Source organism: Chrysemys picta, chromosome 12, assembly GCF_011386835.1.
Source record: "Chrysemys picta bellii isolate R12L10 chromosome 12, ASM1138683v2, whole genome shotgun sequence".
NCBI classification, from domain to species: domain Eukaryota; kingdom Metazoa; phylum Chordata; order Testudines; family Emydidae; genus Chrysemys; species Chrysemys picta.
Window position 1 is genome coordinate 57,423,238 of NC_088802.1, and position 24,534 is coordinate 57,447,771.

The following is a 24,534-nucleotide window of genomic DNA, read 5'->3' on the forward strand; positions in this document are numbered from 1 at the left end:
AAGGGGCAGGACATTGAAGGAATAAGTGGAGCTACTCAGGCCCCTTATTGGTGTATAAATTAACTGTAACAACTGAAGGAAAAGTTCTCTAAGTGTCCTGTAAACAGCTCAGCGATCACAATCAGATGCTTCTATTCAGCCTTTTTTACAAGAGCAAAATTGAAAGGCAACAAATTTGAAAGGCAACAAATTTATAACTGATAAAAAAATATTTGTTACACAATGTAAAATTAGTCTGCTCAATTTCTTGCCTCAAGTTTTCATTACAGCCAAGAGCTTAGTAGGATTCCAAAAAGGATTCAATATCTCTTGATAATGAGAGCACCCACAGTAACATTAGATGTGATACAGATACATTAGGGGATACAAGTCCTTGTGCTTCAAGATCTGAGCTAACCACTAACTGATGAGGGGTAGGAAGGAACTGCCCCAATGAGCAAGTTATTTTGTAATTGGAAATTCCAGAGTTTCTTGCACCTTCCTCTGAAGCAGCTGGTACTGACCATTGTCTGAGACAAGAGGCGGAGCTGGGAGGACCCCAAGCTGATCCTCTGTCTCTTCCTATGTTGCTGTGAGGTTGTGTCTTGCTGCATATCCTGTGCTGTCCAGTGTAGAGAATTCATTGGGACTATGATGTATTTTTGGGAGGGACAAAGATTAAAATCTCAGCTGTGCCTTCTGCTGTGTAGACTGCAGATGACTGAAGCTGCATTGGCTCTGTCTGAGCAGAAAGTGCACAACTTGGGAGAGCTGCTGAGTGCCACAAAGCAGGAGCAAGCCAGCATGACTGAGTGCCAGCTGAAGGAGCTCCGGCAGCAAAAACAGGTGGGCTGGATTGTGGGTTGGACGGGGCTGGTCAATATTTGATTCTGGGTGGCGTTCTGGTTTGGGGTGTCAGGGGATGCTGGATGGGATGAGAAGTCAGCTGGTTCCGTATATGAACTGCTGTGAACTGAAGTACAGAATAGTGACTGGAGAATGATCTGTACTGTGAGTGGGAGAAAGTTATGGTGTTGGGGACTTGGGTTATTTTGAAGTGGTATTGGATGGGGGTGTGGGGCCTCAGGAGGTCTGGGATGGGCTTTCCTAATCCTGGGCTTGGTTTGCAGGAAGCTGCTGATCGGGAAACAAAGCTGCTCCGGGACCTATCTGCTGCCAATGAGAAAAACCTGCTTCTAAGAAATCAGGTAGGAGAGCAAGCCTAGGCTGAAACATGGGATGGGCCTGAGGAATTCCCAACATGTTTTTTACTTTGCTAACTGTGTGTAGGTTTCCAGACCCTTTCCTATGCTCCCACTGGCTAGTGGCCATGCTCAGCCAGCCACCCATCCCAGTGCTAGTGGAAGCAGAAGCTTTGTTTGTCTTCATTTCATGGTGGTGATTTCCGTTCAGGTGGATGAGCTAGAGAGAAGGTGCAAAGCCCAGCAGGACCAGCTGTTCCAGGTGAAGCAAGATTTGACAAACACAACAGCAGAGCTGAAACTGCGGGCCGTGCAGGCAGAGGGTGAGTGAAGGAGCTGGGCAGCCAGGCCTGGGGGGAATCAGAGAATTGAGTTATGGGGGAGCCAGACCCTGCAGTCCGAGCATAAAGATTTATACTGAGACATTTAGTGTCAGGTGAAGGGTGTGGAGTACCAGGGCGAGACCTTGGTTGATAATCCGCTCTCCTTTAACCTCCAGAACGCCTAGAAATGGAGAAGAAGAGATTTAAACAGGGCCTGGAAGATGTGGAATCCCTTCGAATGAAAGAGGTAAGGACAGGGCCGCAGCAGCAACTGAACCAAGTCTCCCCACTGGCCTCTGGGCTACTGACCCCTTTGGTTTAGTTACTGGGACTGTTTGTTGATGTCAGGTGAGGATCCAGCAGCCTCTGGCTCATCCATGGGAACAAAAGGCCATTTATAAAAATAGAAACTCTTTCCCGCTGGCCTGAGCCTGGCAGGAGAGATTGCAGGGCACCCTGCTGCTAGGCCATCCAGCAAGGTTTTGCAGTGTACTCGGGTGTCAAAGAGATTTGTCCTTTCATCCTGTCCCCAGAGGGCAGTAACTGAACAGGTGGTGTCATCATTTTTATCCTGAAAAAGCTGTTTTGCTGGAGCAAACAACAAAATGTCTCAAACACCCATTTGTGCAATTCAGGGCCAGTGATTGGGGCTCGGCTCTTGTCACGTTCTAGGGTGCAGTTCACACCAGTGAGAGGTTGTATCACTGTTGTATTATATATAACCTGAGGGCCTCAAAATTTTCTGCAACTTGTGGCTCCCTGTCTGGGACATGCACACAGCCAGAATGCACTTGGTGTTCTATAAGCTGTGGAGCTCTGATTCAACCACTTTGAATCCAACAGCTTGCCTGCAGTTATCGCAGACATGCTTTTGTCTTTATCAGACTTGTTTAATGTTAGCAGGTGACCCCAACACCACCCCCAGTCCTGAACTTCCCCAGACCTGTGTGCTCTGAAATGTCCAGCCCTCTCCTGCAACATTCAGAGGAATAATAAGATCCTTTTGCTCCTTTAAGGAGACCAAACCCACCAGCTTGCCAAATTACCCAAAGTTCACATTCACTGAAGTACAAACACAGTTGGTTTAGATTAATAGTAAAACAAGTTTATTAACAAAAGAAGACAGGATTTTAAGTGAGTTCAAGTGTAAGAGATAAAGTTAGAAATGGTTACAAGAAAATAAAAGTGAAAATACACATCTACAAGTCTAAAACTGAATCTAGCAAGGTTTGGTTCAAGGCATTGTTCAAGAAGCTTTTCTCACCCACCGTCTTCCACAGTGGCTGACCTTCTCGGTCAGGATCTCTTCCAGAGGCCCAAAGATGCTGATTTCTTTGGCAAGAGAGAACTTGAATTTTCTGCTCCTTTTCTTTTATAGTCCAGTGAACCTTTTAAATGGATTCTTCTGAAGGTTACCCCTCAAAGTAAAGTTTATTTAAGCGGTGAGGAGGTGACATGCAGCATTCAGTCTGGTGGTGAAGGAGACCCCATGTTTTGTTGTTGTTGGGTTTTTTGTTTTGTTTTAAAACCCTGCTCCTGTTTGCAGGAAACCAAACAATTTGCATTTTTACCAATCCTCCCCGCCCCCCTTGAAGGTTCTGTTTACTACCTATATGTAAATTGAGGTAAGCACACATTGCTTTGTTTAGGGTAGGCCTGTTTAACAACTTTGGCCCTGGCAGGGCTATCTGGTTTTGAATAAGTAATATCATAAATGGGGAATTCATAACTTTATGTATAATGTGGCTACATATATTTTACCATGATATTGACTAGTGAGTTATTTATTTTCAGACGATGCTTCACAAAATATATTTTGGACCAAGATTATTGCAGTAGTGTGTATAGTGCAGATACAGGGTGCTTCGAGTCCCAGCTCTATGAGCAGTTCCTCCCTGGGATGTCGGGACTGATTCTCCACTGGCACAGGCAGTGATGAGGAGGCTGAGATCAGATCTGGATTGGATTTGGGTCTCTCAAAACTGTCAAAACCAAAACCTTCCAAACTGTTCTTGGGTGTGTGTGGAAATCTTGTGAGAGATCTGTTTCAGGAAGACCTCATTTCACATCCCAGCTGGAACCTGGGCCTTTCCCAGTGTTTGGCTCCGGTCCAAGACCAAACTACAAGGTGGCCTGAGCTCCTGGGAGTTGACTCCAACCCCCTTTCTTCAAAAATGTGGGGGAATTTGTATGCAAAGCTCTGGCTTCCTTTTTAAAGGCATTGCTGCTCAGTTGTGTTGGAGCCTCCCAGAAGAGTTGTGTTGGGGAAGGAGGAAGCTTTGTTTTCTCTTGCCAGTAGCTGGCTAGAGGGGCGTGTGCTATTCCCAATGCTGGGTGACTGCTGTATCTCAGGAATAATAAGGTGCCAGAAATCCACTGGAATGACTCCTGCTACTTTGCAGGTGGATCACATGACACATCACATGGAGGCAAGTGAGCGCTCCATGCAGGAGAGAATCCAGAGGCTGGAAGCCATCCGGATTGGGCTGGAGGAGGTGAGAGCGAGTGGTCCGGGTGCCTGTGTGTCTGGGAGCCATTGGCTGTGGTGGAGTTGCAGTGGCAGGAACGTGCTGCCAATATTTTAACAAGGGGCTTCTACAAAATTTTCCACTGCTGGCCTGTGAGATTCCCTGTGTGCTGTGGGGCATGAGGGCTGGGGCAGAGATGAGAAGACAAGGGGACTGAGTCATCTGTTCATTTGATTTCCTATTTAAACAAAAACTCTTTCTACTGGATAGTGGTGGAGCGAGGTCAAACACAGTCCTGGATCTGAAACTGGGTAAGATAGCAGGGCTTGGGCATGCAGTCAGGGGAATTAAACGTTGCCTGCAGCAGTGATGTATTTGCCTATGGGGTAAGGCCCATGGAGAACAGGTTTTTCAGCCCCCATGCCCCTCTTGGCTGTGGCTCCCTGGCTCTGGAACTATGTGTCTGGTGCATTCCCACCTGCACCTGAAGCTTGGTCTGTGAATCAAATGACTGACCCAGGCAGCCGCTAGGTGGGGAAAGCCTTTTGTTCCTTGCCCCTAAGGGAAAGGAGGTGGCTGCCTCACTTTTAGCCCTGTCCCATCCGTGGCCTGAAGCTGCATGGTAACATGGCTGGAATGTGTGTGTTTGTGATAGGAGCTGAGCCGAGTCAAAGCAGCAGCATTTGCTGAGCGAGGTCAGGCAGAGGAGGAGTTAATCAAAGTCCGGGGCCAGGCCAGGCTGGAAGAGGTAAGACCGTGACCCAGCTGCTGGGCCTGTCTCTGGAGGTGGGAGTGGATTTGTCTTTCCAGCATGTGTCTTTCTCCAATAACTGATCAGTAACTTGTTCTTCATCTTGTTATCCTAAGTATTGACTGACTCATGAGGGTGAGTAACCCTGAGATGTCTGCATCAAGCTATATTAGCACTTTCCATTCCAAGGTGTCTCAAAACCATCACCCCTGTTCCCAGCAGCCCAGCACCTTCCAACTTGTTACATACAGAATTAGTGGTTATGGTGTAATGGGGTGTCATTCTAACTGCTTATGCTCCTGGTCCTGGCAGACAAGTGGATCCCTTTGCTGCTATGTATCAGCAGACTTCATGTGCTGCTGCAGTTCTCTGGGCTCAGTAGAGTTTTTCCCATATGGCTATTGCTGTTGGGCAAGAAATGTTACTTTCTAGACTTGAAGCGCGTGGAAACTGCAGTGAGACCCCCTGCACAAGGCTGGGGGGTTCCCCTTGTGTGGCATGTGAGGAGTCTTCCTCAAGACCCAGACCTTTTCTAGCACCTTACATCCCAAGCTAAAATGCTTTATGAGCTTATAAATACACCCCCCCACACACACACTTCACCACTGCACAAGTGCAGTGATGTCTGAGGTGGGATGCAGCAGCTGAATAACCAGATACAGCAGTGCTGCCCAGCCATTTAGGACAAGAAATGAGGAAGAATGCTGTGTCAAACTGAAATGAACCCAGGCGGGAGGATGTAAATACCAGGACTGGGGCTTGTCCAGGACTCTGGCGTTAACGGTCCTACCCCTGTGAAATGCCCATTGGGATCTTCAGTGGGTGGTTAGGGCCTTGCTTTTACATCTCCTCCAAAAGGCAGCCCTTCCACCAGAACATTGTCTCCATCATCAGAAAGAGGCACTGGTCCCTGTTCAATTCAAGGGAGGCGTGTCCCTTGGTGACTCCCTGCCACCACACACTGCAGAATTTCTGCTTCCCATCCAACACGTGCTAGGCCAGTCCCTGCTCGTGACCCTGGGCAGGAGGCAGAGGGGCTACGCGCTTGTGTTTTACAGCAACAGCACCTGGATCACTTGGAAGAGAAGCTACGGCTGATGACACAGTCACGAGATGAAGCTCAGAACTACTGCCTTCAGCAGAAGCAGGCAGTGGGAGAGGCACAGGCCAAGGTCAGCCAGCTGACCCTGCAAACCGAAGGGTTCAAGAGGCGCGTGGAGGAACTACAACAGGTACTAGGGCAGGGGGAATTCTAGTCATTGATGCAGAGCTGTATGCTGCGGTTGCCGGTCTCTCATGTCCTGTGTATCTAGGACCTGAGCGGCAAGGAGCAGGAGAAGGTGGCTGAGGTGAACAAAGTGAGAGTGGAGCTGCAGGAGCAGATTGGACACCTGCAGGCTGAAAGGACAGTACAGGAAGGGCTGAAAGAGAAGATTGCTGCCCTGGAGAGGCAATTGAAAGGTGATGGACATGGGGGTTGGGGGACTATGTACAGCACCTTCCTTACAGACTGCAGGGAGTAGTATGAGGTGTCATGTCATCTTAGTCCCGCCCCCAGGGTCTAGAGAGTTTGGGGCCGAATGGTACAGGCTACTACCCTTGACTATACCACCTCATATTCCTTTCCTGCCTTCCAGTTGCTCTACAGACAGTGATGAATTAACCTGCACAGGAGCCCCTGGAAGTGCCTTAGGATTCTTATCCCCATTTTACAGATGGGAGGCTGAGGCTCAGAAGTGAAGTGCCCTGCTTAAGTTCACACAGCAGGGGGAGGGGAATAGAACCCATGTCTCTTGACCCTCAATCCTGTGAGCATGATGCCACACCTGCACACAAATGTGCATCCCCCCCATCAGGGTCTTGTTGGGCCCACTAGGTAAAGCTAGAGGTAAAGGCCTCCAGCAGTCTGTGCTGTGTGTGTCTGTTACCACTCTGCCTCCACAGGCATATTCCCACTACAGCAGGTTATTCCCTGGTACTGACCCCATGAGCCAAAGGACACACCCACTCCCTATGCTAACATGGTTCTTCTTGCACAGTGTTATCAAGTAACCACCGGGAGGCCCTGCTGGATAAAGAGAGTGAAATCTCTACTCTCCAGGAGAAGCTGAGGATGAAAGAGGCTGAGATCTCCAGGATGAGGGAAGAGGAGGCCCAACGAGCTAGTTTCCTGCAAAACGCCATCATGGCCTATGTGCAGGGCTCCACCCTTGGAGCCCTCAGCCCTAGGAAATGAGCATGTCCTAAGGAATCCCAGGTGCCTGCTCTCAGGAATAGGGGGGCGTGATCTGTGTGCAGCTCCTTTTTCCAGAACATGCCTGGTTTCTCAGGAGAGTGGTGTTACTCCTCTCTGAAGCACAAGGGGGTCACAGACACAGAATCCCTCAGGCCATTCAGAAATTCTGCTGCTGACAGAAATGAGGTCTGAAGAAAGCAACTAGCCAAGCTGGGGTAGGAATAGCCAGGACTGAGTTCTCCCACTTCACCGTGTTAGGCCCTGTCCACACTAGAGCTTGTAACAGTCTTTGAAACTGTTTTTATGTCCTGTCACACAACATAAATCTATCTGTGTCTGCCCCACACACTGATACTAACCATGTTGTAGGGTCCTGGGAGAGACTGCAGCACTGATTTTGATGCCATGGCTGTTCACAAAAAAAGTGTTATCAACACTCGACAGGGGAACTGTCAAAAACAGCTTCCATGCTTGAGAGCCATCTGTGTCACTCTAGGCAAAGTACAGTGAGCCCAGATACTACGGTGATGGGTAACACAGACATACTTGTAATAAATAAAATCAGCTACGCTGGCAGGTGACTGCAGAACCAGGCTGGATAATGAATTGTTAGCTGTGGCTGAAGCCCTACAGTCCTAGTTGATACTGAACAATAGGGAAGATCCTGTCCTTGCTCAGTATGAACCACTGCCTTAAACTGGAGCCTCTTTAACAAGACAGTGGCAGAGAACAGCATTTAATTCCATGTTGCGGGGGAGGGTCACACTGGATCCTACTAAAGAGACAAGCTGCAAAGAATGATCTCCTGGCTCCCCAAGGTCCCTGACCTGTGCAGTGCCTATTTCCTTGGCTTTGAACTGGTGGAGAGGGTGTGAGTTGTTTTCTTTCCCTGGCTATAGAATTTCAGAAAAGAATGTGTAGGAGATGGCGAATGATTTTATATTAATTAATTTTAATGCACATTTTTTAAACGAAGATGAAAGTGAAATATGTGCCCTTCTCTCTGGGCCTAGGGGTTGATTTGTTTTCATGGTTTGTTTCGCAGGGTTTATTTTAAAATAAAGAGCTTTTGCATTTTGTTATAACACTGAGCAATCATCAGTTGCATGCTTTAACAAATTTGGGAACCCTAATGTTTGTTTTTAACTGTTGTGTTGATCTCTGTGATGTGCTTTCTGCAGGGAGACCCTCTGGGGCTGGCCAATAAACGGGGCAGCTGTATGGAGAACTAGTTGAGAGCAGCTAGAGGTTACAGAGATTTTGAGCACAGCTAAAAACAGAAGGGGTCTGGAATTAAACCCCCAGGGTGGTTGCTCAGCTCCAAGTCTTTCCTTGAGACCCAGGAGAGGCCCATGGACTGTAGCTGTACAGTAGCTGTAATTGAGTGAGAGGCCAGAGCCTCAGCTGCTCAAATGGAAAAACTGTTTTTTTAGAGTTCTCATAGATGAGCAGATTAAAGGAGAAGCCCTTTGTAGTGGGGGTGGCCTCCCCACATGATGCTTCTCAGGGTATGTCTACTCTGTAATAAAAGACCCATGGCCACGGCTGGCCAACTCAGCTGACTTGGGCTCATGGGACTCGGGCTGTGAGGTTAAACATTTCAGTGTAGATGCTCAGGTTCCGGCTGCCACCTGGGTTGTGAAACCCTGTGGTTGGGGGGAGGGGGCGGTTAGAGCCCAGGCTCCAGCATGAACCTGAATGTCTATACTGTCGTTTTTAGCCTCACAGCCCAAGCCCTGTGAGCCCAAGTCAATTGACCTGGGCTCTGAAACTCCGTGCTGTGGGTTTTTTATTGAAGTGCAGATGTACCCTAAGTTCTTGGCAGAATATTGTTGGATTTAGAGGAATCTAAAAGTCTCATCTGTGGCAGATTCTCACTCCTGCATCTTTGCTGCTGAGCACAAGATGGCTGGAACTTCTCCAGCCATGCACATTAGGGGGAAACTGCAGTAGCAGCTCCACACTGGAGGTTACATTGTCACTATCTTTTAAGGTTGCCTGACCCTTGAGGCCATTAGTAGCAAAACAGAGAATGAACCAGGCCAGCTGTGGTGCAACACCCCTACACTGTCCTCCCAAGCAGAATTAGAGGTAACTTTCTCTTCATTATCTGTTTGTCCTAAATTACTAGTAGTGATTGGTGGGCAATGGAAACCTTGAGGGGATTGGTGTATTGGAGAGGACTGGAGTGTTGGGGCTAAAGGGCAGGGCAAAACTAATCCAGCCTCTACATTCTGAGGTTCTCTTTCAAAATCCTGTGTGAATGATTCTCGTATCCTGGCCTCAGGCCACTAGCCTCCTAACAAAGTGATCTCTTGTATTGCTCTCTCATGCCTGTAGAGCAGCGATTGTCAAACTTATTTGATCATGCCCCCCTTCTCGAGGCAAACCAGCAATGTTCTGTCACTCAGCACCATCAGTGGAATTAAGGCACCAGGTCCTGCCAGAGCTCCCGATTCCACCGTCGATTGTCACACCGATCTCCGTCTCGCAGCAGGTCCTGTTCCTGGCACTGGTCATTCCTGCACCAGTCAGCGTCCCCACACAGATCCTGATCTTGGTACCGCTCCAGATCATGGCACCGTGCCCCAGCCTCGCAACACCGTTCCCCAGCACCGCGGCACTGCTCCGTAGTCCAGTTCTGCGCGGCACCGCCCTGGCCATAGTGGTCCCTGTCTTTGGACTCAGAGATGGGGTCTAGATACTCCAGAGGGGGGCTAGCACCGGTCGAGCCATGGAAGGCCTGAGGTGGGGGCAGGGCCATAGCCTTCACATTGGCAGGGACCAGCGCAGTGGCCATTTTGGACCCTAGGGGCATACCATGAGGCCCAGGGCACCCAACCCAAAAGTTCCCATTCGGCAACGTCTGAACCGTGGGTGCCAGAGGGGTCAGCCAGTTGCCCCACCCCTCGGGTTGCTGAGGAGGTACCGGTTGCTCTACCTCCCCTTGAGCCAGCCCCAGGTCCTGACCCTGATCCAGGAAGGCACAGAGGTAGAGTTTGCACTGGATTCTGAAAGGATCCATTTTCACTGGATGACTGAGGCCTGGTTCTGTGTTAGCACCTGAACTCCCCTGACTGGCTTGAGTTTGGCCCCAGCATCGTTGCACATCCCCACCCCTGCACTATCCACAGGAGCTAGTGCATGTCCCTCCTCCTGCCCTTTGGCTGGTGAGCTGCATCCGGCCCAAGGAGCCTGTGTGCACCTAACTGGGGAGGGATGTTTCTGGCTGTGGAGGTTTGGGCTGATGTCCCAACACTGTCCTTATTGCAGATTTTTTGTAAATTTGGCCCGTAGAACTCATTGCCACGTGATGGAGGGTGAGTGGCCCTGGGTGGGGTGTCCCCCTCTGCCCTGTGTTCAGCGCACAGGGACCAGAGCTGGGCTGGAGCTGCCCTGGACAGCGGGGGCGGGGCGGGGCTGGGCCCCATGGTGCTGAGTGTGGCCAGGGAGACCCTAGCAAGGGGCAGGAGGGGCAATGGGGGTGGAGCTGGGAGGGTGGGACTGGCCCCATGGCGCTGGGTACGGCCGGGGGGACCCTGGCCGTGGGGGCACTGGGAGCAGAGCTGGGACGGCGGGGCTGGGTCCCCTGGTGCTGGGTGTGGGCGGGGGGACCCTCGCACGGGGGGCGCACTGGGAGTGGAGGTGGGAGGGTGGGGCTGAGCCCCATGGCGCTGGGTGTGGCCGGGGGGACCCTGGCGGGAGGCGGCACTGGGTCCCATGGCGCGAGGGGCAGCGGGGGAGACCCTGGCACGGGGTGGGGCGGGGGGCGTACTGGGGGTGGGGCTCGGAGGGCGGGGCTGGGCCCCATGGCGCTGGGGGTGGTCAGGGGGACCCTGGTGGGGGGGGGCACTGGGGGCGGAAGTGGGAGGGTGGGGCTGGACCCCATGGTGCTGGGTGTGGTCGGGGGGACCCTGGCGGGAGACAGCACTGGGTCCCATGGCGCGAGGGGGGGCTGGGGAGACCCTGGCACAGAGCGGGGCTGGACCCCATGGCGCTGGGGGCGGCGGGGGGACTGGGAGCAGAGCTGGGAGGGTGGGGCTGGGCCCCATGGCGCTGGGGGCGGCGGGGGGACCCTGGTGGGGGGGGCACTGGGGGCGGGGCTCGGAGGGCGGGGCTGGACCCCATGGCGCTGGGGGCGGCCGGGGGGATCCTGGTGGGGGGGCACTGGGGCCGGAGCGAGGAGGGCGGGGCTCGACCCCATGGCGCTGGGGGCGGCGGGGGGACCCTGGCGGGGGCCGGAGCGAGGAGGGCGGGGCTGGGCCCCATGGCGCTGAGGGCGGCGGGGGGACCCTGGCGGGGGCCGGAGCGAGGAGGGCGGGGCTGGGCCCCATGGCGCTGGGGGCGGCCGGGGGGAGCCTAGCGCGGGGGCGGGGCGGGGGGCGCACTGGGGGCGGAGGCTGCAGCCGTCTTGGCTTCGGCTCCCCCCGCCGGGGCTCGGCTGCGCTCGGCTCGTCGCCCCGCCCGGCTCCGGCCCGTCACTGCGGCGGAATCGCAGAGGCGCCGCCATCCCGGGGCAGATGCAGGCGATCAAGTGTGTGGTGGTGGGAGACGGGTGAGCGCCGGACCCGGGAGGGCGATGGGCCGGACCCGCGGGGCGATGGGGCCCGGCCTGCCGGGGCCGGAGAGCGAGACCCGGGCCGGGCCGGGCCGGGCCGGGCCGGGCCGGGCCGGGCCGGGCCGGGCCGGGCCGGGCCGGGCCGGGCCGGGCCGGGCCGGGCCGGGCCGGGCCGGGCCGGGCCGAGGGGGCGGGGCGGGCCTGAAAGACCAACCCCCCCCCTGGCTTCGTCCCCAGCCCCCGGCAGCGCCGTGTCCCGTATCTGCTGAACGACCCCCCCCGGCATTTCCAGCCCCCCGCAGCGCTGCCCCCGGTCCTGTGTCCCCCCCCCCCCCCCGCAGCGCCCCCCGGTCCTGTGCTTCCCCCCCCCCCGCAGCGCCCCCCGGTCCTGTGCTTCCCCCCCCTGCAGCGCCCCCCCGGTCCTGTGCTCCCCCCCGCAATGCTCCCCCCGGCCTTCCCCCCCGCAGCTTTTCGCCCCGGCCCTGTATCTCCCTCCCCTGCAGCGCCACCCCCAGCCTTCTCCCCTCCCCCCCCAGCCCTGTGTTCCCCCCCCCCACAGTGCCCCCCGGCCTTCCCCCCCGTAGTGCTCCTCCTGCTCTGTGTCTCCCCCCCCCCCCCCGAATCACCCCCCCCGGCCCTGTGGCTCCCCTTCCCTGCAGCGCCCCCGTAGCCTGTGTCTTCCTCGCCCCAGCAGTGCACCCGCCCTGGTGGTGTTTCTTCCCCCCTCAGCAGCGTGTCCCCCATAGCCATTGGTGTCCCCTTCTCAGTAGTGTGCCCTCCCAGCCATGCCCCCCCAGGCCACGGTATCCCTCCAGCTGCACAGGCCCCTGGCCATCTCCCCCATTTTGATGCAGCCTCAGGAAATTGGTTAAATCTCATTGGCAGTGAAGGGAGAATTCGGGGACCGGTCTGCTATCCACCCCTGTTCCGTTTCCTTATCCTGTTCCAGCAGATAACCTCCCTCCCTCATGGCTCACTCCTGTGCTGGTCCCGTATCCATCCCATAGGATCCACCTCACCCTGGTGCCACCTCTGTACTCCAGCCTGCCCTGCCCTACCCCTAGCTCATCCCAGTGCTGCTTTCTCCTGTTGTGCCCTCCCTCCTCCACCCCGGCTCACCCTGGTGCCAGCTCCATATCTCAGACCATCCCCCGACTCACCCTTGTGTTGTGTCTTTATCTTGTCCCATTGGACACCCCCACCCAGCCCCATCTCATGCTGGTGCCATCACTGTATGTCGACCCATTGGACACCCCTCCAGCTCATCCTGGTGCCATCTCTGTAGCCCACCTCTGGGGTACCCCCATACTGACTCACCCTGGTGTTTTGCACCTCATCCTGTCAGCAATACTAGCACCAATGGAGTAGCCCCAACAACAAGATCTGAATTATGTGGGAGTTCTGGCATCTGGGCATATCATGCCACAGCGTGAAATGCAAAATGCAGGAAGACTGGCCAAATTCACGTGGCTGTAAACAATGGAAGGGATCTGGGGCAGACAAAGTGCTAGGCAGGCCTGAAGAAGAACATCTGCAGTCAGTTCTGGGCATCCTAACTCTGTAGAAATTGGGGTGAGATGGTCTGAGAAAGGCCATAAAAATGAGTGGCTGAGTTCTTTGGGGTTGTCATTTACTTCATGTCCCTACCCCCCAGCAGCCGTTAGTCAAGATAATATAATTTAGCATCTTCCTCTGAAGCAACTGGTACTGGCCACTGCTGGAGACAGGAGATGGGGCTGGATTCTTATTACTGGTACTTGTAGTACAATAACTCCCAGGGTCCCCAAACATTGTACAAATATATAGTAGGTGGGAAGCTGTGCCCCAGAGAGTTGACAGTCTAAATGACAAGACATACAAACAGTTGGCAGGGAAACAGGCCAAGAGAGGGGAAGTGACTTGTCCACAGCAGCCAAGAAGATAACCAGGGCCTCCCTGTTCAAATCTTTGTCCCCTTGACCTTGGTCTTATCTGATACAATAATGCCTGTATTTCATCCCTATGATGGGGGGAGCCGTTCTGCTTCAGTGTTCAAATCACTGAGTGGGATGAGAAAGCGATTCCTTTGACTCATAGGTGCTGGAACTAGGGGTGCTGGGGGTGCTGCCACACCCCCTGACTTGAAGTGGTTTCCATTATATGCAGGGTTTACAGTTTGGTTCAATGGCTCTCAGCTCCCCCGCTATACACATTGTTCCAGCATGCCTGTCTTGACTTATCAGAAATGCTTTCCATAAAGGAGCAACAAGGAAAAGTTGACCCTTGGCCAGCGCGAAGTGTTTTGTCGAGGAAGGCAGTAATGGGAAGTCACGTGATTTAAAGCCCCATTCTGGGTTGGGCCTGTGATGCTGTAGCTGCTTGGGCCAGGGTCTTGGAGGCTGGCGCCTTTGCAGCATGTCAGCACGTGTCACTGGTCATGCCAATAAACATGTTTGAGCGAGGGGTGGCAATCTTTGAAAGTGGTGCTCTAGTCAGGAATGGCTCCGTGTTGAAGCATGGTCACATGTGTGCTAGGACACAGCCCTTGGTGTGTTCAGGCCTGGTCCCAGGCAGGTCGGCTCCAGGCCCCAGCTGAGCGAGCTGGTGCTTGGGGCGGCAGGTTGTTTGAGGCGGCATTCTGCCCAATCCTAGGGCGGCACGGCCGCTTTTTTTTGTTCCGCTCCGGCCGCCCTGTAGGGGGTGGGGGCGTGGAGAACCAGAGCGCCCTGCAGGGCAGTCCTCTTCCTTCCCTCCCCGCCGACTGGAGCGGAGCCCTCGCGGCAGGCGGCAGGAGGCGGCGCAGCGGGAGGGGCCGCGTGGCAGTGCCCCTGCTGTAGCCCTGGCTGCCCCGTTCTCTCTCTCTCCCGCCCGCTCCCTCCCCCTCCTTCCCCCAGCCAGTTCCCCTGCACCCGCCCCATTTATTTATTTATTTATTTTGCTTGGGGTGGCCAAAAAGCCAGAGCCAGCCCTGGTCCCAGGCCCCTAGAGTGCTGGAGATTCTGGGGGGCACAGCTCTGCCTTTTCACTGACTAAAGTTCCAACTTGCTGCTTCTACCCTTTTCTCCTGTGGACTCTCCCATTCCGCCGCATCATGCTCTGCCCTTTCCCCCTCTGCAGGGCTGTGGGGAAGACCTGCCTCCTGATCAGTTACACCACTAATGCCTTCCCTGGAGAGTATATCCCCACTGTGTGAGTATTGGCACTGTGCTCTTTGCACAGTTGTTAAGAGGTGTGTGTGCGCGTGGGGAGAGTTATGATCATGTGATGATTCTATTGCTTATTTTGTGCCAGGGCTGAGCCCCGGGCACCTCTGGGCCTGGCGGTTCAGAGCCCCGGGCACCTCTGGGCTTGCTGAATCAATTATGAATGTAAAAAAATTGCTTGAGCCCCAGCACTTCTTTCATTACAAATTAAGCACTGGATGATTCCCTTCTACCCCACCCTGAGATTGTGTTCCTGTAATGGGTTCCCTCGTCACTGACATGGATTCTTCCTGTGGCAGGTTTGATAATTACTCTGCCAATGTCATGGTGGATGGGAAGCCAGTGAACCTGGGTCTCTGGGATACAGCAGGGCAAGAGGACTATGACCGACTGCGGCCCCTCTCCTACCCTCAGACAGTGAGTGAACTGCCTGGGCTGGCCTCGTTCTGCTCCCTACATTGTGGGCAGGGTGGTCTCTGGGTACAGCCCTTTGCTTCTCTTTGACAGGTTCCCAGTTTCTGAAGCTGGGAGTTTGTGTTTGCATCACAGGAGATGCTACCCTGAGGTCCTGTAGGATAAGGAGAACAGGTGTCTCTTTCCCCCCACAGACCATCCAGGTGGTTCCAGCTGCTTTCCAGGGGCCGTTTGAAGTGCAAAAGCCTAGAGTTTGTTTTGGGGCATTTGCAGACCACTAATGTGCTGTGGGGCACGTGGGAGAGAGAGAGTGAGTACAGCATGGTGCTCTTTGATTGGTAGCTGAGGAGCTGCCCCCACAGAAATGTCATTTATTTTTCATCTTTCAATGGAGGGCTTTCCTTACTCCTCTCAAGTACTCTGCAAGGGGAGGCGCTAATGGTCCCTGACTGATGCCCCACCAGACCTTGGCTATTGCTGGTGGATCCTTTCCTAGTGACTAATGCTATTGTCCCCTCACAGGATGTCTTCTTGATCTGCTTCTCCCTGGTGAGTCCAGCCTCATTTGAGAATGTCCGAGCCAAGGTAACTCGCTTTCTTCTTTTTGGGGAGGGAGGAGGAATGGCAAGGTCTCTTCCCCCCACAAGGGACAGACAAACCCACTGCTGTACCATGTAATCTCATCACTGGCAGCACTGGGGCTTGGCACAAGCGTAGAGTGTGGGGAGCCAAAGGTCAGCATAGTTGGATGTGCATAAGCAACAGTCCCTGTGCCTCGGAGACAAAGCCTCCGAGCTTTGGGGAGGGATAGCACAGTGGTTTGAGCATTGGCCTGCTAAACCTAGGGTTGTGAGTTCAATCCTTGAGGGGGCCACTTAGGGATCTGGGGCAAAATCAGTACTTGGTCCTGCTAGTGAAGGCTGGGGGCTGGACTCAATGACCTTTCCAGGTCTCTTCCAGTTCTAGGAGATGGGATATCTCCTTTATTTAATTTTATTTTATTTAAGCCAAAATCTCTAGAATGGAGTTTTCTCAAGCCCTCCTATGAAAACCAGAGGAGAGGAGGCAGCTGCAGCCTGCAGAGTGGAGGAGGGGCATGAGCCACATCAGCCACTCTTTCTTTGGCTGTGTCCCTGCCTTCTGAAATCTGAGATTTAGATAAAGCAGTGTGTCCTAGAAACAAACATGGGCCAAAGGGAGACAACATGGTACAGCAGACCTGTCTACTATCCCCAGCTGTGTCACTGACTTGCTGTACAGCTTTCCCTCTGTGCCTCAGTTTCCCCAGTTGTATTGACTTCTCTTTATAAATGGTTTAAGAGCTACATATAAAACTGTCTTCTATGCTGACTGTTACTAGTATTTCAGGTGCCTTGGGACACTATATACCTAATAAATGAGCAATTGGTTAATTATGCTGCAAGATTCTTTCCCCTACTGTCTCTGCCAGTTCTCAGTGAACTACTCTGTTTTAGTGGTACCCGGAGGTCCGGCACCACTGCCCTAATACTCCCATCATCCTGGTGGGCACCAAGCTGGACTTGAGGGATGACAAGGACACCATTGAAAGGCTGCGTGATAAGAAACTGGCCCCCATCACCTACCCCCAGGGCCTGGCCATGGCACGGGAGATTGGTAAGTCTTGGATACCTATCGGGCGAGAGGTGGAGCCCCTCACTGAGCCTGGCTTGTCATTTCCAAGGGGGGAATTTTTATCATAACACCTGGGAGCCCTAGTTGTGGACCAGGACACTACTGTGCTAGGCACTGTAGAAATACAGAACAAAGACAGTCCCTGCTCCAAAGAATTTACAGTCTAAGCCAGGTCTTGCTAGGTTTGGAGTGGTTGAGACAGATCTCTCTTCCCACAGGGTCAGTGAAGTATCTTGAGTGCTCAGCCCTGACACAGCGGGGCTTGAAGACCGTGTTTGACGAAGCTATCCGTGCTGTGTTGTGCCCCCCACCTGTGAAGAAGCCTGGCAAGAAGTGCACTGTGTTCTGAGGATGTTGGCAAGGTGCTGACTCAGCATGTCCTTGTCATCCTCCTCCAACAGATTGAGTGTTCGCTGGGTTTTTCTGGAGGGGGCTGTGATGTGTGGGGCCCTTCATCTTGTACGAAGTCAGTGTTTTTTAAATGTCTCTTTGATTTAACGTCAGTGTTGATGTGAAGGGGCAGTGGGGGCGGGAGGTTAGGTGGATGCTGTGCAGCCCCTAGGGGAGGAGCAGGGGGAGTGGCGGGGTAGCTCCCTGAGACAGTGAGGTGCAGTTCTCCTTAACTTCAAGTTGAAGAGGCTAAGACACCCATTCTGTGATGGAAACACCTCTGCTTGCAATGCACAGGGGGAGACAGGTGGGGAGAATCCCTAAGGGGGTGGGTAGGGACCACTGTGTGATAGTTTGTGAATGACAAGACCAGCTGGAAGGGTAGCAGGGCCTCCTCATCCCAGCATATTGCTGGTGATACTTAACTAACCGGCGCTCTAAGGAGATGTGCCAGAGGCTTATGGGAGTCAAATCACTAACTCCAGGAGTGGTGAAAATAAACAGAAGACAGAGGCTGAAGAAATAACGACTAGCTTTATTGAGTACTAATCACTAGTCAAGCTCAGTGAGTGAAACAGTCCTGTGCACTTAGTGCCTTTTAGGGCACTACCTTGGACGCTGTGTCATGGCAGAAGGATGTTTAGCAGGGGGCCTCTCCTCCCCCATCCAGTCTCTGCAGAGCAGGGCTGACGTTGTTGCCTGTTTTTTCTATCAAAAGCCATAAAAGAGGCAGTGAGGAGTCTGGTAGCTACTCCCTCCCTTTCCTGCTGGGAGTATGGTGATGGGCTTTATCGGTTTGGATGGAGCAGGGAGAGCTTCTGAAGGGTTTTGGGGGGAGAGGGTCAGAACAAAGACAGGTCCTGTTTCTAATCATCATGTAGAGTGACAAGATAACACCTCTTATTTTGGTACAATAAACATTCTCCATGAAGGAGTGTGGAGGCTTTGTTCAGAGCAGAGAGCACAGCTTTTCTGAGGGAACAGCCATGTTTCCAACAGTGGAATGACCTGCCACACTTTTTTGACAGGTCCCAACCCTGCTAATATCCATCTACCCCTCCCCTGATGGCTTGTGATCTGAGTCACTCACTGTCTCTCCATCATGTTTAGAATCACTTAGTAACAATAGCGTGAAAACTAAGGAATGATTCTCTCCTTGCGGTACCAACGCAGATCTATCATCTTAGGAGACGAGAAAACCCCCATCAACCAGCAGCGAGACACCTGTTGTCATAGCGCTCTTGTCACTCAGCAGGAAGAGGATGCTGTTCACCACATCATCTACCTCTGGAATAGGACACAGAGAGGGCAACAGCTGAGTCACCCCACAAATTGCACTAGCAGCAGGAAAAGAAACCTACACACTTCCAAGAGTCAGCCATCATTCCGGCTTGCAGCTGTGTCCGCTTGGCCAATAAGGAGACATAACTGAGAGGGGAGACATTGCCCCCTCCCTGCACTGGGCTGTGTCTGGTGCAGTGAATGAGACAGTGTGGCCAGTCCTTTGGCATTCAGAAGCCCTTGCTGTGTTCCCAGGATGGATGGTTGGCTGATGACAGGGTCATAGCATCGAGTGTTGTTACCCTCCAGTGCTCAATCCTATTGCTGGTGAGGAGGGTAAAAATGTCCCCCGCCCACACTAAAACAAACCCACGTTAGGAAGGTTTTGGAGGAGGGGAGAACCTTGACTGGTTCTTGCTTGCTCCAAGTGGAAACACTGCAGCTGCTTCAAGGACTCTGACAAACTTTGAGCAGAGCTGTATCGTTGCTCTTCCTGGGCCTGGAGGGCATGAGCCAAAGAGAGGCAGATACACATGGCTGAGCAGCCAATTAGAAGGAAGCACTAAGGGTGCAGATGAGCTGAATATGGAGCCAGCCCCAGCAGCAAATCCCCTCCACTGACCTGCAAACTTCCCCAGAGGAATTCGACTGATCATGGTAGCAGCTTTCTGAGGCTCACTCCAGTTAATTCGCCCCATGTCGGTCAGAACCACCGTGGGGTTCACACTGTTCACCCGGATCTGTCACCAACAACAGCACATTAGGTAACTGAACTACCCTGAGAGAAACTGCCTCCACTTGCTCACCCCTACCCCATCTCAGAGATTGCCCCTTCCCTGCTTTCTTGCATAGACTGGGTCTTACCTTGTGGGGTCCCAACTCCAGAGCCATCACCTTGGTCAGCATATCTAAGGCACTTTTTGTAGAACCTTCAATAAAACCCAACAGAAGGAAGAAGCTGAGTGCACAGCACCTGGGCTGGGTCACACATATTTGTGGCCTGAACTAGGTCAACATATTCACTTCATCCAAACCCAGGTCCCTGTGCTTGTGGCTTCCAGCTACCACAGGTCATGAATGGATTAATGGGCAGGTATGGAGCGTGCTGAAGCTGAGACACTCACAGTAGACAGCATGATCCCGTAGAGCCCGCTGAGATGCCTGGCTCGAGACGTTCACTATCGCTCCTTGCACCCCCCGTGCAATCATCTGCCGGGAAATGATCTGAAACATAGCACAAGAGAACAAGTGGGGGGACTCTTCCAAACCAGGCTGTTGGTGCCTTCTTGGGGGATTAGAAGAGCGTGCCAGAGCAGTAACCCCAGTTGCCTCCCAGCTCTGAGCTAAGAGACATGGTCAGAACTAGGGGATGCTGCGGGATCAGCTATACCAAGCACAGCCTATTCAACATGTGCAAACGAGGTCAGTCTCTTGTGGATCCCCACAAGGAGCGGAGATGCAGCACAGCTCCTAATGAAGACTTTTATTTCCATTGCACACATGGCTTCAGGGAAGCTGAAACTCATCAGCTTGTCCCTGGCTCCATCCCACTCCAATTCACAGTCCCTTCTCACCTGGGAAACATGAAACACAGCCCGAAGATTCACATCGAAAGATCTATAAAAAAAAATTGTCCAAGTCAGAGAAAAAGAAAATCACAACCTAGCAGCAGCCTAGGGGGAGGGGTGGTGGTGGAAATTGGAGGCTGGGCGCTGCCAGTGCCTCAAACACTGATCAGCCTGTGAAAGGAACTGGGTGTAAACTTCAGTCCAACTGGCTAGAGAAATTCGCCCCATGGAACGAGTCGTCTTATCTAAACACAACCCGTTACGTTACAGAGCCCCTACATGCCGTACCCCCAGCAATGACCATTCACAGGAGATGAAATAAGCTGTTTAGTTGGCACCTCCCCTCAGGTAGCAGAGAAAAGAGCCTAACCAGGACTTCCTGGAGTTGTTTCCTATGGGATCCTCTTCTAACCTGGTACATTTATTAAATTTTAAACAGAAGCATCTCAGCCAATGGCCCCTCCTAGCCCAGTCAAATCTTTACCTTGTCCAATCGATCTATCAGCCGTCACAGAGAGAGTACTGATCCCGCAGGCACTGACTTCTAATGGTGCTGGTGGGTGCTTGAGCGGCAAGCACTGGGAGGTAGGCAGAGGAGCGGGGACGCGGTGCGCTCAGGGGAGGAGGTGGAGGTAAGCCGGGGCGGGGAGTTTGGCTGCCAGTGGGTGCAGAGCACCCACTAATTTTCCCCCCCGTGAGTGTTCCAGCCCCAGAGCACCCACAGAGTCAGCGCCTACGCTGATCACAGCACATTGTTCGTGTTGTTTTAGCCATTCCTTCAGCCACCCGCTGGCCAGGCACAGCGCACTGCAGCCCAGAACCCCTGAGCTCAAGCGATCCATCAGTCTCAGCCTCCCAAGTAGCTGGGGTTACAGGCATGTGCCACCACATGCAAACCTTTACAAGGCTTCAAAATACCAAAGACACCTCCAACAAAACATTTAATAACAGCATTTTCTTGTATTTGCCTCAATGAATGCTGCTCCTTCCTCAGTCCAGAATTTCATCCTCTTAGCCCTCAGATGATGTGATTGGACTAGCAAGTGCCCGGCTGTTTTATACTCTGGCTACTAGCCATCAATTAATCATTTGGGGTGCTCCATTTGCACAACCTTTTCTTCTTTACTTTGGGAATAAGGTACTACCCACCAAAGTGTTTCCTCCGAGAAGGGAGGAAATGTACCTCTACATTTGCGAGAACTCACACCCAGTTTGAAAAAGGGATGACAGAGAGAATCTTCTGAAGAACAATTTTTTGCTCTTGAATGTACTGAAGAATAAGCAATTTCTAATTCCCACCCAGGTAAGATCTCCTTGAATTCTCCTATCCTCTTTCCTCTCCATACCTGGGCCATCTTAAGCTGAGACTCAATTTAAGGCAAGTTTGAGCTAGGCTGGTGTTTGAATGGGAGACGGAGGGAAAGAGGCTGTAGGGAATAGTTTGGTTGAACAATAGGGAGCACTCTCCCCTCTGGGTTGGTTCTGACTATACTGCTTTAGCCTAGTGCTAAGAGGCAGTCTGAGTGACTCAATAGGGTTTTTTTCCCTTTGTGTCAGTACTGACCCCTGTGCCCAATGCATTTTCCCAGTGGAGATATACCCAGTGTGCCAAAGTGAGAAAAGTACTTTGGGAGCTGCCAGAAAGAATTATTGATCTCCCAGCCTGCCAAAGAGAGGAGTGAACATCACCTAGTTTCTCATAACCAGATGAGCAAGCTCTGCCCCTGGCAAAGGGTAGAAGAGCCATAAGAGTTGCCTTGACTTTCAGTTCTGCAGAACAGCTGGAACATAGGTGTGCCCTGGCACTCCCAAAATGTCCTTGACATACTCCCTGGGCTGAAGGCAGTGGCTCTGCAGGGCCGCTACACCAGGGAGAGAGAGGGCTATTGTGCGACATGGCCACGTCCCCACTGTGTGCTCACCCCATGCTGCAGGGACTGGAAAGCCAGAGAGAACCACAGGCTGGCTGTCTCCAGCAGCCTTTGTGTTTATTAGAGCAGAGTCCAGCCTTAGTACTGCCCGGCCTCCCTCCATTCCCTACATCTGCTCAGGCCCCTGGAGCTGCGATTAGCTGTGTGCCAGACCTTACCTGTCGAAGGCCTCCTTGGTCACCTCCAGGAAGGGTTGTAGCACAGCCACAGCTGCATTATTTACCAGCAGGTCAATGGTGCCCACCTTGCTCAGCGCTGCCTCGGTGGCGTCCCAATCACCCAGGTCTACACAGAGTGTCTCAATCCCAGTACACTGGAGGACACAGCAGAGGGGCCAAAGTTGATAGCGCACCAGGGAGGGTAGGAGGCTGCCCCTGGGGTGTGAGACTGCCCTCAGGGAGCTCTGGGCCCCGGTCACTGAGGCAGGGTGGGCTGGTTGGGCTTCCGGAAGCTGTGTCCTTGGAGCAGGACGGTTGGGGCCTGGGCAGCCTTTGAGAGAATGGTGGGTGTCTGGGTCATGGAGGGGGTTGGAGGCCCCCTGAGGGAATGGTGGGTGTGGACTGACCCCACTGGGAGGAGGGGGTTGGAGGCCCACCTGACGGGAGGGGGGGTGTGTCTGGGTCGGGTGGGTCCCCTGAGGGTGGGAGATGTCTGGGGCACTCGAGTGTGTCCGGGTCAGCGAGGGGGCCCTGGGAGTGTGTGTCTGTGTTGGTGAGGGATGTCCAGGGCAGTGGGGGGGATCCTGGTGGGGGTGTCAGGGCCAGTGAGGGGGTGTCTGGAGTGCTGGGGGGATCCTGGTGGGGGGAGATGTCTGGGCCAGTGAGGGGGATCCTGGGGGTGTGTGTCTGGGCCAGTGAGGGGGATCCTGGAGGGGGGGTGTCTGGGCCAGTGAGGGGGATCCTGGAGGGGAGGTGTCCGGGGCAGTGGGGGGATCCTGGGAGGGGGGGTGTCCGGGGCAGTGGGGGGGGTGTCTGGAGCGCTGGGGGGATCTTGGGGGGTGAGATGTCCGGGGCAGTGGGGGGATCCTGGGGGAGGGGGTGTCTGGGCCGCTGGGGGGATCCGGGAGGGGCGTCCGGGGCAGTGGGAGGATCCTGGGGTGGGGGGAACCTGGGGTGTGTGTGTCCGGGGCAGTGGGGGAATCCGGGGGTGGGGTGTCCGGGGCAGTGGGGGGATCCTGGGAGGGGGGGGTGTCCGGGGCAGTGGGGGGGGGTCTGGAGCGCTGGGGGGGATCTTGGGGGGTGAGATGTCCGGGGCAGTGGGGGGATCCTGGGGGAGGGGGTGTCTGGGCCGCTGGGGGGATCCTGGGGTGGGGGCGTCCGGGGCAGTGGGGGAATCCGGGGGTGGGGTGTCCGGGGCAGTGGGGGGATCCTGGGGGGTATCCGGGGCAGTGGGGGGATCCGGGGGTGGGGGTGTCCGGGCCGCTGGGGGGTGGCCCCCGGGGGGGGGTGTCCGGGGCAGTGGGGGGTGGCCCCCGGGGGGGGGGTGTGTCCGGGCTGCTGGGGGTGGCCCCCGGGGGAAGTTCGGCGGGAGCGCCAGGGCGGTGCAGTCCCGCGGCGCGGCGGGGCCCGGTCCGTTACCTCCCGCTCCAGGCTCTCCAGGTCCGCCTGCGTCCGGCTCAACGCGATCACCTGGGCCCCGGCTCCGCTCAGCGCCAGGGCTGCGGCCCGGCCGATCCCTGCGGGGCGAGAGGCGGTCAGAGCCGGGCCGGGCCAGGCTCCCGCCCAACCAGGGCCCCTCTTACCTTTGCCCGCCCCGGTCACCAGGGCCCGGCGGCCCGAGAAGCTCCGATCCGGCTCCATTCCCGGCGGGCGGCGAGTGCAGGTCCCTGCCCCGGACACGGGACATCCCGGGGCGCCGCCTCCCGCCCCCCCCGCGCCTTAGCGCCACCCACCCCGGCCATGGGCCCATGCAGCCGGCCTGGGGCGATACCATGTCATGGGGGGGGGTGCAGCCGGCCTGGGGCGATACCATGTCATGGGGGGGGGGGGGTACAGCCGGCCTGGGGCGATACCATGTCATGGGGGGGCAGCCGGCCTGGGGCGATACCATGTCATGGGGGGGGGGCAGAGCGAGGGGTGCAGCCGGCCTGGGGCGATACCATGTCATGGGGTGGGGCAGAGCGAGGGGGTGCAGCCGGCCTGGGGCGATACCATGCTATGGGCGGGGGGCAGAGCGAGGGGTGCAGCCGGCCTGGGGCGATACCATGTCATGGGGTGGGGCAGAGCGAGGGGGTGCAGCCGGCCTGGGGCGATACCATGCTATGGGCGGGGGGCAGAGCGAGGGGTGCAGCCGGCCTGGGGCGATACCATGTCATGGGGTGGGGCAGTGCGAAGGGGTGCAGCCAGCCTGGGGCAATACCATGTCATGGGGGGGGCAGAGTGAGGGGGGGCAGTTGGCCTGGGGCGATACCATGTCATGGGGGGGGCAGAGCGAGGGGGTGCAGCCGGCCTGGGGCGATACCATGTCATGGGGGGGGCAGAGCGAGGAGTGCCGCCGGCCTGGGGCGATACCATGCCATGGGGGGGGCAGAGCGAGGGGTTGTATCTGGCTTGGGGTGATACCTTGCCATGGGGGGGGGACAGAGCGAGGGGTTGTATC

At 54.8% G+C, this 24,534-nt stretch overlaps 3 protein-coding genes across 17 annotated transcripts in view; 2 read left to right on the top strand and 1 right to left on the bottom strand.

Annotated features, from left to right (window-relative positions):
- LRRC45 (leucine rich repeat containing 45) overlaps window positions 1–8,044 on the top strand; it is a 22,883-nt gene extending 14,839 nt beyond the window's left edge. For 13 of the 14 annotated variants that reach the window (XM_042840897.2, XM_024104721.3, XM_065563810.1 and 10 more), the window contains 9 exons: window positions 690–825; window positions 1,110–1,187; window positions 1,393–1,504; window positions 1,681–1,751; window positions 3,907–3,999; window positions 4,628–4,720; window positions 5,782–5,955; window positions 6,037–6,184; window positions 6,763–8,044. In XM_042840897.2, coding sequence (XP_042696831.1) covers window positions 690–825; window positions 1,110–1,187; window positions 1,393–1,504; window positions 1,681–1,751; window positions 3,907–3,999; window positions 4,628–4,720; window positions 5,782–5,955; window positions 6,037–6,184; window positions 6,763–6,959 — 1,102 coding nt within the window. In that variant the 3' untranslated portion in view covers window positions 6,960–8,044. Of the gene's footprint in view, window positions 1–689; window positions 826–1,109; window positions 1,188–1,392; window positions 1,505–1,680; window positions 1,752–3,906; window positions 4,000–4,627; window positions 4,721–4,839; window positions 5,956–6,036; window positions 6,185–6,762 lie in introns of all 14 variants that reach the window. The other variant, XR_010591941.1, reaches the window with a different exon arrangement.
- Window positions 8,045–11,333: 3,289 nt separating this feature from the next.
- On the top strand, window positions 11,334–18,087 carry RAC3 (Rac family small GTPase 3). Of its 2 annotated transcripts, none has more exons than XM_065563827.1 (6): window positions 11,334–11,514; window positions 14,614–14,685; window positions 14,999–15,116; window positions 15,636–15,698; window positions 16,589–16,748; window positions 16,985–18,087. In XM_065563827.1, the coding sequence occupies exons 1-6, from the start codon at window positions 11,480–11,482 to the stop codon at window positions 17,113–17,115; spliced, it is 579 nt and encodes a 192-aa protein (XP_065419899.1). In that variant the 5' UTR covers window positions 11,334–11,479; the 3' UTR covers window positions 17,116–18,087. The 2 variants fall into 2 exon arrangements, with proteins under 2 accessions (XP_065419899.1, XP_065419900.1); XM_065563828.1 differs by having other exon boundaries at window positions 11,351–11,493.
- DCXR (dicarbonyl and L-xylulose reductase) lies at window positions 17,672–23,866 on the bottom strand. Its single transcript, XM_065563826.1, has 8 exons — window positions 23,678–23,866; window positions 23,514–23,611; window positions 22,095–22,249; window positions 20,012–20,054; window positions 19,562–19,661; window positions 19,302–19,366; window positions 19,060–19,177; window positions 17,672–18,443 (listed from the first exon to the last, which is right to left on the bottom strand). Exons 1-8 carry the CDS (start codon window positions 23,733–23,735, stop codon window positions 18,340–18,342), a joined length of 741 nt encoding a protein of 246 aa, XP_065419898.1. The 5' UTR covers window positions 23,736–23,866; the 3' UTR covers window positions 17,672–18,339.
- Window positions 23,867–24,534: the final 668 nt, after the last annotated feature.